Below are 13,796 nucleotides of genomic sequence, written 5' to 3'. Positions count from 1 at the left end.
AGGAGATTATTCCAGCTTTCTGACTCCTTGCAGTGTAAGCCAGGAGAAGAGTGCATTGGCTTAAATAATGTAGATTTCTTTTTTTTTCCTCTTTACCCCTGAGGGAGTCTGATTTCCTGATCACCTATCTAGCCATATGCCGTAGCTCTTGCCAGGAACTCCGAGCAGTGTCGCTGCCAGCTAAAATTACTTGTTTTCTGGGAATGGAATTATGTTGAGAATTGTTTTAAACTGCTGCACTGGCAGCTTCACAAAGTTTTGTGTACACACACACAATATGTAAAAGCAGCCTTACCTTGAAATTCAGCTTAGAATCCTCTTTGAGCGTTGAATTTGATCCAGATAATGAGAGGTGTCCTACACCTGCTCAGGCGCATCAGTCCCTCTTTGTTCTCTTTCCAGTGCTTTTCTCTGCTGCTTTATGCTGTGGCTAGTACAGTACATTTACAAAGAAAGCATATTGTCTGCTTCTATTTTGTGCCAGTTGAAGTGAAGACCTAGGGTGGCTAGTAAAAACTTCTAATGTGTTGTGGTAACTATGCTTCTTTTCCTTTCTCTTGCAACAGGATGGAACTGAAATACGGATATACGTTGACGAAGGAGCTGGAATAAAATTGAGTCCTGCTCTGTGATATTTATATACCTGGACCATGAACTTGCTGTTTGGCTTCGTGCTTTAGGAACCTTTATAGTAACTGTGTGAAGCTGTTGGGAATCATGGCATTCTCTCCATGGAAGCTGTCCTCTCAGAAACTCGGCTTTTTTCTGGTGACTTTTGGTTTCATTTGGGGAATGATGCTTCTGCATTTTACTATTCAGCAGCAAACACAACATGAAAGCAGTTCAGTCCTGCGTGAGCAAATTTTGGATCTCAGCAAAAGATACATCAAGGCATTAGCTGAAGAAAATAAAAATGTGGTCGATGGACCTTACGTTGGGACAGTGACAGCGTATGGTAAGTGTGTGCTCTAGATTAAATGACAGTCTGATTTAATTTTTTTCTGAGAGATACAAGCATTTTACTCCATAATCCTGCTCAATTGACAATACTTTGCACTGTGAATTTTCTGCACAAATGGAGAAAGCAGTCTTCATTTCTAAGTATGAAACAGGACAAACTTTATGTTTCCAGTCACTTGGAAATGAAATTGTCTGCTAATTTTTATTGCGTCTGTCTAGTAGCTATATCTAGTATGCCTCAGGTTAGATTTTAAAGCTTCATTTAAAAAAAAAAAAACAAACCACCAAACAATTTTTCTGCTGTTTTTTGAGAAACTCAGGAGGCATTTCATTTTACGTGTCAGTGATCTAAGGAATTCATTGTGGAAGAACTTCTTTGCTGATAGAGACCTGCTATGTTTATTTCTTTTTTTCTTTCCCACTTTGCTTCTTTGTTCAGGCAATTTATTTAACATTTAAGTTTATCTGGCAGAAGCTTGAATTAAATATATTTGCCTCAGGGTAGAGAACACTTTTTCTGGGTTTCAGTACTTTGTTCGCCAGTAAGTTTTAATGTTTACTCTTCCATATTGTACAACATCAGAGTTAATTTTGTGTGCATGTGTGAGACAAAGCTTGCAGAAAAGAATGAAGCATGTTATCAGAAAATATTATAAGAATAAAAATATAATCCAATTTCACATTAGATTTGGCCCCTTTTCAGTCTGGTAAGATCACATCATACACATTACTTATTTAGCATTTTTTAAACTCACTTTCTTTCCTACCTGCCTATGCACTTTCAGGCTATCTGGATAGTTAATGGCTAATTAGTCACCTAGATATGTTTCCTTTTAGAATTGCCTTAATTGCTCTTAAGAAATTGGATAGATGAGTTTTGTAGGCTTAGACAAAGGATATAACAGATAACTGCACCCTTTTCTCTAGTTTTATCTTAAGACTCTTCAGTTTTTGGTGCATGTAATGAAAATACCCTGTTGGGGGGTTGTCTCTATGTCTTGTTTCTGTTGCCATGTTTTTCCCCTAGAAAAAAAAATTCAGTTTGTGTGAAGGTGCCTGCCTGAAAGCCTGAGATAATCATCCCAAGCATGCTAACAGTTACATTGCTTTGTTGCTTAAGTAACAAGCCATCCTTACTCTGCATGTTGAACTATCCTGGTATTGTGATCTTACAAAGCAACAGAAGCTAGAGTGGTACTAGATCCATAGTTAGATTGAAGGCCTCCAAGCAAGTAGAGGTCCATAGAGCTGTGTGCATAGGGTTAAAAAACCCCAGCCCTGTCTGCTATATAGCCATCATCAGTGTCCCATTATCTTGTAAGGGTGCTTGATGGTAAGTGAATTGAAGAAGGAAAACAAAAAAGCAACAGAAAACCCCAAACAATATGCCTCCAGAAACTGAAGGGTAGCTACATTAATATGTGCCCTAGCTAGGGCCCAGGGTATAGCATCTCCTTAAGCTGAGTTCCCCCTGCAGCCTGTGGCATTCATTTCCTGTTCCAAATCCCACTGAAGAGTAAATTGACTTGCTGCCAAGCAGTGGTCAAGTTCCCTAGGAGAAGTTAAACTGCATTTGAAAGTGAGTGTTTTGTGTATATGACAGAAAGGTGAAACTTCTCACTTCTGTTGCCAGCACAGAACCTGGTGGTGGTGGAGGTAGAGATGCTGGGTTAGCTGAGGCAAAGCTGTCCCTTTTGGGAAAGGGATCTTTGTTTCCAGGTGACCGAGCATCTGAGACCATTCGTCTGACAGTGCTTGAATATGGATTTATGTTTAGATTTGCTGTTATTTAAGCAGATTCTTATTGCTTGAGCTACTAAAAACATGCCTGGTTTTTGTTCCCGTGTGTGTACCCGTAAAGGTGCACACTTCACTGTGAATATAGGATATGTGTATGAGTTGCAGTGTGCTTTGTAAAACACACAGGAAGACAAGTTCCACATCCAGGGAAACATCTGAGCCTGAATGAAGTAGGGAACGTTAGTGCATAGAACTGCTAGTGGGAAACACTTGCACTGAGAGAGTTTCTATATATATTTGTCTCATGCTCATATCAGTGTCTTGATTCTGTCTGACAGTGTCCATTGCATTATTAAGCATTTTTAACTCTTGATGTTCACTTGTAGATTTGAAGAAAACTCTTGCTGTCTTGTTGGATAATATCTTGCAACGCATTGGGAAGCTGGAGTCCAAGGTGGAAAATCTTGTACTTAATGGAACAGGAGCAAACTCTACCAACAATACTACCACTCCTGCTCCCAGTTTAGGAGCAGTTGAAAAGCTTAATGTAGCAGGTGGGTATGGCAATTGTTTAAAATATTTATAGGTTGTTTAGTCCATATTTTTCTTACTTAGCCACAGCATGGTTTTTTTGTTGTTGTTAGATATTTGTAATGTCTTAGAAAACAAAATTCAAAGCCTAGCCTGCATCAATCTTAAGTCCAGTGGGTGTTTATAAGCTCAGAGGAAGGAAGTTACCCTTTCTCCTACGGTTACTCAGACACATGGAAGAAAATCATTCTCTGCCAAAGGGAGATAGTCTGCCACATTCATACTAGATGGTCCATACTTAAGATGGTTACACTTCAGAACAATGAAACTGGGCAGATGTTTTATTCTCCAAGTCTATTTACTTGAGTTGGTATGAATCTGCTCTGCATACCTGCCATAGGCATTTTATTGGTTATGAAGAGAAAGAAAACACTTACTATGTTTGTTACTAGTTATTATTTCAAAATGTCCTTTCCCTACTCTGCTTAATAGCTCTTATGGTTTGACACATAGGCGCTGCCTACATCATACCTTCAGCTTAAATAAATACATGTTTTAAAGTGCCATTGCAAGTATTTTGTCTTCAGTGGACTCACAATTTATCAAAGCATTTGAATCATCAAAAACCTGCATTTGTCTGCTGTACCAGGGTGTTAAAGGAATATTATCTCTTGGTGAGACAGACCTCACCTCGTTTGCCGCATAGTACAAATATGCTGATAGGTGCTTACAATAGCATTTTGCATGTGTGGTTTACTACTGCTTGCCTTGTGGTACCATTTTTTTTTTACCCCCTTTGTCTCTCTTGTCTTGGTTAGACTGAAGACAGATTAGAAATAAATAAGTGAAGAGGTATAGCAGCTACAGACTACTGATAGGGTATGTCATGTTGCTACCACAGGGTGTGCATCACAAGATCTTTGTTGGAAGATCTGCTTTGATGGGAAGTGAGCTAATACAGTACTGTTACGGTTTATGAGCTATATATAAAAGGAAAAAAATCCCTGTATATTTTCTTTCTGTAGTTGGGCAAAAGAGAGACTTGATGGTGTTAGTTCAGTAGATTTGCAGATAATTGAAGAAGCATACTCATGTCTCTGCTTACACATAGGCAAAGGATCATTATTCTTATCTGATCAGGAAACATCTCTTATGAGTCCTTAGGGTGATTTACATTTTGTTTGTTATTCTTGGAGTCTGCTAGATTCACAATTTTAGTACTCACAAGGAACATTTACAAACCTTGGTAGGAGTTTTCAGTTTGCTCTGTTTACATAGTATTTTGCTGCCTGAGGCTTTCTCTGTGGCAAAGGACATTATTTGTCTTATTGGAGCTTCAGGTTTTTTACCTTTGACTCTTGGTACACTAAGTTTAAAATATTTGAAGCAACTCTATTGAACAGCAAAACCAGAAATACCTTTAGGAAGCAGTTTCTTAAGGTTTCATTAATGTATTTTTCTGGTGTCTGGATAATCTTAGAGTTGAAGTGTCTCCATCCTGGATAGTACTAATGGGTGGAGTGTGAAGCTAATCCTTGAGTTAAAGTGCCTACTATTTATCCATTTGGAACAATCGGAGAAAATTAATCTGATCAGAGGCAGCCAAATGGAAAGGAAAAACTTGTTTCTACTTCTGTCTTCATAGGAATTTCCTGACAGTAACAAACTCTGGAAGCCATATTATTCCAGTAAAACCATAATATAATTGTCTTCTCTGTTAGCAAGGAATTGTTCAAAAAATAAGCTAGGTGAGTAAACATTGTGATTACAGTACCAGCTACAGTGTTGGTTTTGTCTGTACAATTTCACCAGCATCCCTTTTTATTGTGCTAAAGCAATTGAGATAATCCAAAAATTGTTGTGGAGAAGGCATTTTGTTACCCAACAGTATGTCATTTTACTGGAGCTGAAACGTGTGTTTACAAACACACATGGTATTTCCTTTGTCATCTTTATAATAGCTTATTCAGCTGTTGGCTCTATGAAGTGATCACAGAAAGCAGACCTGTTAGGAGTACCTTTTCTCTCTTATCAGCTGTAATGTTTTAATGCTGGCTTCAGACAAACTCATGTTACCTACTGTTAGTAATTTCACTCTATCTGGACGACTACAGTATTTATGGAGCATCCCAACCACATCATACTTAAAATTTCTAGTAATGTTTTTTCAAGACTTGAAGTTTATCTTTTTGCAAATCTTTATGTGCCTTAGAGTTGCTGTTTAAAACTAAAGTAAATGAAGCATTTTGTAGCCTCGCTCATCAGTGCAACAGTGCAGTGTCATTAGCAGACTTCCACAGAAGAGACCCACTTCCAGTGGAACTACTTTGTGCATTTATTATTTTTGGACTGAGCTGGAACAGTACACTGAGACCTGATTCTGTAACCTGTATGATGCCCCTTTATCAATGTAAAGGCTTTCTGAAATAAATGAAGCTTCGTGCAGGCTTAAGCTGCACCATAGCATCTACTGACATTTCTTGTAAACCTTGGTAGTAAATACTGGAGTCATTAATTATCCTGAAATATGCAATTTGTCCTCACTGATCTTGTGTAACGTTTACTGTGTGTTGCATACTGCTTCAGTAGATGTAAGTGATAAAATAAGGAATAATAGGTTGACAGGAAAGTCATTGCACTGTAAATATTTGTCCTCACTGCTGATCATGACTGGACACAAACTCTAGAGCAAACCATAATTATTTTTTTAGCATTTAAAACTGACCACCATGGCAGGCAAGACTGGTCAATCTGAATGTGCTGTGAACTTTTCCTCACTGTGTATTTTTAATACTAGTAATGCTTCCATGTGTTCTTTTATCTGCAAACAAGGAAGAACAGGGATTATGATTGGTCAACATTTCTCCTTCCAAAGCCTCTCTACAAGGGCAATTTTCTTTTGTGAGGTACATTGCTGTATTCAGACAGTGGCCCTGAGAACAGTATGGATATGCTATAGAGAGAGGATTGGGATAAGGCAAGAATCATGGCTTAGTTCCAAGGTCATGTTACTGAAATCAGTCCAGGTTATAATTTTATCTGACGTAAATACAGCTGGTATGTGGTCATGACTCAGACTCATGGATTATAAAATTCTTTTCTGTGAGAATAAGGAAACTGCCAATTGGACCAAATATGGGGATTTTTGGGTCTTTTAAAATCCACTCCTGTTCACCTTTTCTGTGCAGACAACTAGAATAATAGTATAAAAAAGGAACATTTATAGTATTAGAATGTATGGATGCTTCCTTCAGTTCGTATATACACTGTTTCTATTGTAGCTCAGATCTGAGTTTGAATGTGACTCTAAGTAATCAAGGTAAAAATGTATGTTGAGAAATGGTTGTCGATAGCAAACTGGTTGAAAAATCAATTTCCTTAAAATGCTGACACTTCTCAATGATCAGTGGGGATTTCATTTTGCCCAATGTGCATCTTGATGGCAAAATGTCTGTTGGCCCAAAAAAGTTCTTATAATTAGTAAACTTTCAAGGTTACTTCTGCTAACACACTACATTTGAGCTGAAATACATTAAGATACTGCAGACTCTTGATATTGCAACATAGATTCTATCATTGTTCTTTCTGATGAAGGAAAAAACCCTTCTATGTACTTTTTTGGTATTTTTAATATTCTTTTGGGGACACAGATATCCGGATTTGAGTGGTCACTGCAGCTGCACAGCCAAATTCATCTGAGTAGTTCATGTCCCCCTGAGGAACAGAACTGCTCTGTACTAGTGAGCAGTAGTTGCCTGTAACTCTGTGACAGTGGTAATGAAGGAATACACAGCCTTTTTAGCCTTACAGCTGTAAAAACAGATGGAAGGTTTTCTCTGAACCATATGGATGAGAGAAATTCTAATAATAATAATAATAATAATAATGAGTTTTGTAGCTCCTTTTAAAACAACTGTAACTACTGTTGGTAGTCAGGATGGCATTTGAGGGGCTACCAGATGTCTTCAAAAACTTTATCAGCAACTTCTGTAGGTTTTCCTGGTGAATAGATGATACCACCAGTAGCAGGAAGATAAAATTAGGTAGGATGATTGAGGGGAAAAAAACCCCAAACATTAAGGGAGCATCTGACTACCAAAGTTGGGGTTGGTTTTCTTGGGTTTTTTATTTTTTGGGGGGTGGGGTGGGTGTGGGGGGAGAGGGTTGGTTTTGGGGTTTTTTTTGTTTGATGGTTGTTGGGGTTTTTTAAATGGTGTTCAACCAGGCAGAATGTAGCCTGGCTGTGGAAGATGTTAAGCAATGAGAACTGCAAAGTTTAGTCCAAATAAGCATTCAACTGGGAGGTGTTATAACCTGGAGTATTATACTAAGGCCATAACACTATAAATTACTTGATGAAGGGATGAGCAATACCCTCTCTGAAAGAGCCTGTCAGCAAAGGAAAAAGGAGGTGCTGGCATGGGAAATAATCAAACTGTTTAGTAGTTTGGAAAAAAAAACCTATCTTGAGTTTGTTAGTACAGCCAGAAATTATCTCTGGACAAACAGTGGCCATTGTGGCTATTTATGCCTTATGTAATGTTTGTGGCTTCCTAAAACCAGTTTTGGTCAATTTTTAGCCTGTGTTTTCACCACTGTAGCCTGAACAAGCAGTTTATGCAATAGGTATTACTTGGTACCAAGCCCATGACTTTTTCAGTAACCTCTTCACTAACATCCTGAAACCTGAAAGATGTTGGCATTTGGAGATTACCTAATATAAATAAAATATACTCTTTGACCAAGATTTGTAATTGTACTTTAAGCAGATATGCAGGCATTTTTAAGAGTGTGACTCAATGTTTCAAATGTAGGGGCTCTTCTCTTCCCTCCCCTCCCAGTTTTTTTTTTCTCCCTCCAGAATTTCTCCCCCACCTCTGTCTGTCAAGTGTGGTAAGGAATTGAGGCAGCAGTGGTGAAATCTGTGATGGAAAATAGCGCTCTGTGCTGGTGTGGGGAGTTTTTGGCAGATAAAAGGATCTGAAGAAAATCCATCTGGATTATGCTCGTTCATAATAAGAAGGCGATAACAGTTGGTAGGAGGAAATGTTGAGGATTTGGATTTAGCAAGGACTGTAACTCAGCTGCCTCTGAAGTAGGTGAAGTCAAACTTAATTGAATCACTTTGGAGTTCCCATTTAGAGACCAGAAATCTCTCATTCCTTTCAGAGACAGGCTAGTAGCATTGTCAATTCACATGTAGACTGTAGTGTGTATTTGCATTCTTAGTGTGTTTAGGTTTAAGGTTTGTAGTGTGCTAGTACACCTGGCTTCTTCCTCTGAAGTTAGTTTTGTTGAGAGAAGCCCAAGAACAAAACAGTTTCTCTTCTCTTTTGGGTTTTGTGAAAGGGTAGTAGAGCATCTTAGTATTGCAAATACCTCTAATTCCTAATCCCAAAGGTGTGGAGTAATGGGACCTCTACTAGAGGGTGAGGCTGCACAAATTTTGTTACAAAGCATGGCTGTGGAGCACCTTGGGTAGCTTGAGTGAGAGGTTAGCTGTTACTTTTCTCTGCCCTCCTCCAGTCCATGTATGAAATAACAAGCATTCTTTCCTTTTTCTTCCCTCCTCAAAACCATCAAACTATCTGGCTGTTTTGATACAGACAATTTTCAACAGCTTTTTCAGAACCTCCATTTCATTTAAGAAAGAGTGACTTGTTACTGCAAACACTTATAAGGCATCAGCTGATTGGTTTCAGAAGCAATAAAGCACTCTTTCCAAGGACTTTAGCCAAGTTGTATCTGAAAAGCTTTTAAGATATTTGGTAGCCACCCTTTCTGCATTTGTGGGAAGTACTCTATTCCCATGCACACAAAAAATACTCATCTAAGCCTGCCTACCAGATAAAGTGTTTCCATCAGCCTTTAGAACAGAAAGCTTTGAGCCAGTGCACAAATAACACCCTAGGTGAATCCTAAATTGCTGATTTGGAGATGATTAAATGGAAATGGGGAAGTATGAAACTATGGCACATGTCTATATGGCTCCTTCTGTTGTAGCTAAATCCTTGGCTCCATGTGACAGGCACAGGATAGTTCTGTTTAGACAGCTTGGTTTTTAACAGTAGTGCTTTTCTAAGATAACTATGAAAGAAATCCTTGATTTTGGTGGGACACTATTGCACTAAGCATATTTCATCAGCCAGGGCAATCTGCTTGCACAAACATGATCAAAGAATCCTCTGTGTTCTTCATGTGATTTTTTTTTTTTTTTTTTTTTTTTTTTTTTTTTTTTGGTAAGCAGAGGGTGTGGGATTTGTGTTGTGGGTTGGCTTTAGCTTGGGCTTTGCTTTGGGGTTGGTTTGGTTTTTCTTTTTCCCCTAAATTGTGAACTCTTGCTGTGTTCTGGCAGCTATGGGAAAAACTTGATTTAAGGAAACTAAGGAAATGGTTTCAATTCCTCAGGCTTTAAAGCACTACTAAATAATAGTGGTATTAATTCTGAATGTGCACGTTGTAATCCAGTTTTTTAAAAATAAAAATGCTTAATGCAAGGGCCAAGGTGCTCTGAGCCCATTGTCATCATTATACTGTGCTTGTTCAGTGAAAAGCTAAATTTTTAATAAGTGTAACCATCGAACACCTCAGATAGTATAATCATACCAGAAACTGTGCCAGTCTGGTTGTTTACAAAGTGTTCTTTTGGCTTAAAAAGTGTCACTTCAGAAGATTTTAATTGTGTCTCTTTGATCCCATAAAAATGAGCAAGTGACTGTTCACATCCAACCTTTCTCCACGCCCCCCTTGCACATACCTGATTCATAGAGGACTCTTTCCAGCACCAGGAGCAGTGAAGTATCAGGCTGCTCTATGTAGTGCTGCTCAGGGAGGGAGAAGATTTTCAGCGTATCCATTCAGAGTTTCCATACCTTTTCCACCTTACCCATTAACTTCTTCTGCTATATTGGCTCTTGAGTTCTCTTTTAACAACTTTAGTGTTAACATCTTTAAAGTCACTCATTAGGATGCAGACTTGTCATCTTAAGACATGATGGCTTGGATGCCTGTCAGATATCTGGCATCCTTCGCGCATATGTAGCGAGGCAGCTGACAGGACAGCTTTGGCAATGCTGCAAGCAGGCTTCTTTCCTAACGTTACTATGGTGAGAAGGACCTTTGTCGTGGTATTTCCACGTCCTTCCTCCTAAAGATGGGGCTTTTAGGTGAGGAGGACCACTCTAGTGACTTCATGATCAGTTGATTTGCTTCCAGTGCTCTCTTTCTGATGAACTCTGTTACACTTGTAACACCCTCATTAGTTTTAACAGTTGCAGCCGTAGTTCACCCCATAGTTCTATGCTTGCAGAGACAAACTAAAAAAGCTAAGATATTGCATATTACTTTGAATTTCTAAAAGTTCTCTCCTGTCTTAAGAGAACTACAGTAGGCTTTTCTTTAGTTACCACAGTACATACAATGTTCTGTACGGTCATGCCTTAAAAAGCAAACTATCTGCCCCACAAAACGCCAGTGTGTGCACTGGATAGAACAGGATGTGGGCTGCACTAGTTCTAATAGCCTAGATGTCAGCTGTCTCAAGGTCATGCTTCGCTTTGACTTGTATTTATTGTGCTTTATCCATTGTATTCTTTTTCCACACTGTATATAACACCAAGCAGTTTTCCCCGTTTTGCTGTCCATTTGCCTCCCACAAAGGCAGGAACGTGGAGCTGGAGAGCATTGTGTGTTTCCAAGCCTTGCTGTTGCTGCACAGTGTAATGACTGTGCAGAAGACCACACGTGAATATTTTCCACAGCAGTGCTAAGCTGTATTAGTAATGCTGAAGGGGGCTGTTAGTGGTCCCCTGGGCCGCATTTTGATTAACCACTTGACTACTACTTGAATTCTCCTAAGTCTGCATTGATTTCAGTAGCATTAATGGAACACAGCAGCACAGCTGGTGTGAGGGTGGACTAGCAGTAGAAAAGTTGATTTTCTTTGCATCAGACTGATGCTTTGCTACTGAGGTTTCTAAAATGTTAGTAGAAAGCATTTTGTGCTCTGCATTTAAAGTCTTGAAACCTTTAGCTCATTTCATTGGATATGTCAGTCGTGCTTTCAGCACTACAAATTCTCTTTCTAAAGAAATCTGACCAGCTGGAGAGTAAAAAATGTGAATTAAATTGAGAATGAGTTAATTAGTGGGAGAAGGGAAAGGAGACCTTACACAAGCTAAACCAGCCTTAACTACAGTGTGGTGTCTAATTGTAGATACCAGATTTCAGAACTGAAATAGGAACGAGAGAAGGGTTCAGTGAACTAAAGTAAGACTAGTACTTTTGTATCATGATCAAAAGCAGAGGAAGAGCAAATAGACAGAAGACTTGATCAGGTATGATGACTCTGCCCTTTTAATAGTAAGACTGTTCCTTGGTTTGAGATCCGCTGATGGGAAACACTGACTTGAACTGTTATCTATGTTATATATCATGAAAAGATATTCTAATATGCTTTTTTGCCTTAGTCTAAAAATCTGGGTTTCAGCCTCAAGTTTCCAAAGTATATAAACTTTTTTGTCATGTGTTAAATCTTAAGATAGTAAGATATCTTAAGATATTTCCATTCTCTGAAGAATTAAGTTGGTCCTTGGCAGACTAGTTAGGCTGCTGGTGTCAGTTTGCAATTTCAACAGGATTGTGGGTTTTTTTGATTTACTTATTGTTTCATTTGATATTTTAAAACTCTTCTGACACAATACCTATCAATAAACAGTAACTACTGAGTACCTAATTATAACTGTTATTCAGCTTACTGTGTTACTGGGTTATTTCTAACTGTCTGATGGAGAAAAGTCAAACCAGAATTTTTTAGCCTCCTCCTACAAAACACATTATTTAAAGGATGGTGCAATATAGGCAAGGGGTAAAGTATGTTTGTAGCACTCACTGTTTTGTTAAAGGAAGCAAACAAAAAAATCAATTCCCTGTGACAAGTTGTGCTTTTAACAATGTAATTCTCTCTTGGGTGTTGTAGACCTTCACTAGCACAAACTAAACCTGTGCACATGGAGGGGTTTTTTTTTCAATTTTAATTGCAAAAAATGAAGACCTGCACCTGTGAACTGTTAAAGAGAGGCATGGGCCTTTAGGCAGTATAGTTGCTCATACAGAGCAAGAAGGGCAAAGTATTTTTTCCAGTGGCTTCTCTTAGATGCACCCAGTCATTCATGCTAATGTGCCAGACTGTGCAATGGAATAACTGATGGTTGTTCACAAGTTCAGTTTCATCTTCTGTGCACTAACGATCTCTGATGCAAAGCTGTGTAACTTTAAACAGCCACAGACATTTGCAATCTGAACATATGGCTCCTTTCTAAACATGGGCATGGAGTTTTGGTTAGTTATATATTGAATATCCCAGGACCTCACAAACAGGGCACTGTATTTAAAGGGTTTGTTTGTTTTGGTTTTTTAATCTAGAGTTGCTTGGTGTTTTATCAATATTTTCCATTTTTTCCAGGATAATAACTAATAACTGCGTGCTCCTGCATTTATAATGCTCACATTCAACATTTCAATTTATCAATAAATTGACTGTTAATGAAACATCGTGTGAGATTAAAAGCTTAATACAGCAATTGAGAGGAAATAAGCTGCACATGACTTCAAAAAATGCTTAGGTGTCTGTAGAATAGAAAGTAATATCATGGCTCATGAAAAGTTAAAGAGAAAGCAGTGTGTGTGTTATCTACTGTTGCTTTATACTAACGTGTATTTGATGTATTTCTAACTCTTGGCTATAGGTTCTGAGTTTTGTCTGGCAAAAGAGATCTCAGAACTTGCATCTTAAATTACATAAAACCTTATTAAGGATAAAAATCCTTGTGGTTTTGAAAATACTGTTTTCCAGCAGAGGTAATGTTGATGTCTGGCTTAAGAATGTATTTCATCCACTTCAGGAAAGAACTATGAAACATTAATTTGGTAACAGCATAAGACTTGTAGCCAGAACTTTTTTATCAAGAACTTCATAAGGCATTAGGGGTTTTTCATCAGCCTCAAATGATGAAGAAACTCTGAACTCTTTGCATTTTATACTTTGGAAGATCCAGATGTGTAGATCAGCATCCTCAGGATTTCACTTGTTTCATTTCCCTGCCCTTGTAATCAATTCAAAAGTGTAAATTGCTGGTATCTGGTTGGGGTAGATCCCTGTTGTCCATGGGATATGCAAGATTTGTTTACCTCTGAATTTCTGTGTCAGAAGAGCCAACTCCTAGTTAGTGTGGATCAGCGAAGCCTGTACACAGAAGAGGGAGTGAGCTAATTTGACAGTACAGGCCCACGCTGAGCGAGAGACACTCCAGGGAATATTCCTGGGGAAGAATTGTTTTTCTCTATTGCGTCTCCTCTTTGTTTGACATCTATTTTGTCTTGTATGCATATGTTGCTCCATGTTGTTCTGCTCTGGATAATGCTTTATGTAAGTTGTTTCATAGGACAGTTTATATTTAAGCTGTGTAGGACTGCTGTCACTATGGTATTACCTCATGAGCAGCTGTGAATAAAGCAAGGGAAAGTTGGTATAGACGTTTGGGTTAGATCCGTGGTGAAGCTGAGTG

The 13,796-nt window shown here is 38.5% G+C and overlaps 1 protein-coding gene across 1 annotated transcript in view; it reads left to right on the top strand.

Moving 5' to 3' along the window:
• Nucleotides 1-717: 717 nt before the first annotated feature.
• Nucleotides 718-13,796, top strand: part of MGAT5 (alpha-1,6-mannosylglycoprotein 6-beta-N-acetylglucosaminyltransferase) — a gene marked incomplete at both ends in the record, with an annotated part of 71,342 nt that continues 58,263 nt past the window's right edge. The window contains 2 exons of the mRNA XM_084265358.1: nt 718-955; nt 3,087-3,254. Of these exons, the coding sequence (XP_084121484.1) occupies nt 718-955; nt 3,087-3,254 (406 nt within the window). The remainder of the gene's footprint in view (nt 956-3,086; nt 3,255-13,796) is intronic.

Source organism: Gallinula chloropus (assembly GCF_964237585.1).
Source record: "Gallinula chloropus genome assembly, chromosome: 5".
NCBI classification, from domain to species: domain Eukaryota; kingdom Metazoa; phylum Chordata; class Aves; order Gruiformes; family Rallidae; genus Gallinula; species Gallinula chloropus.
This window is presented reverse-complemented; position numbering and strand designations above follow the sequence as displayed.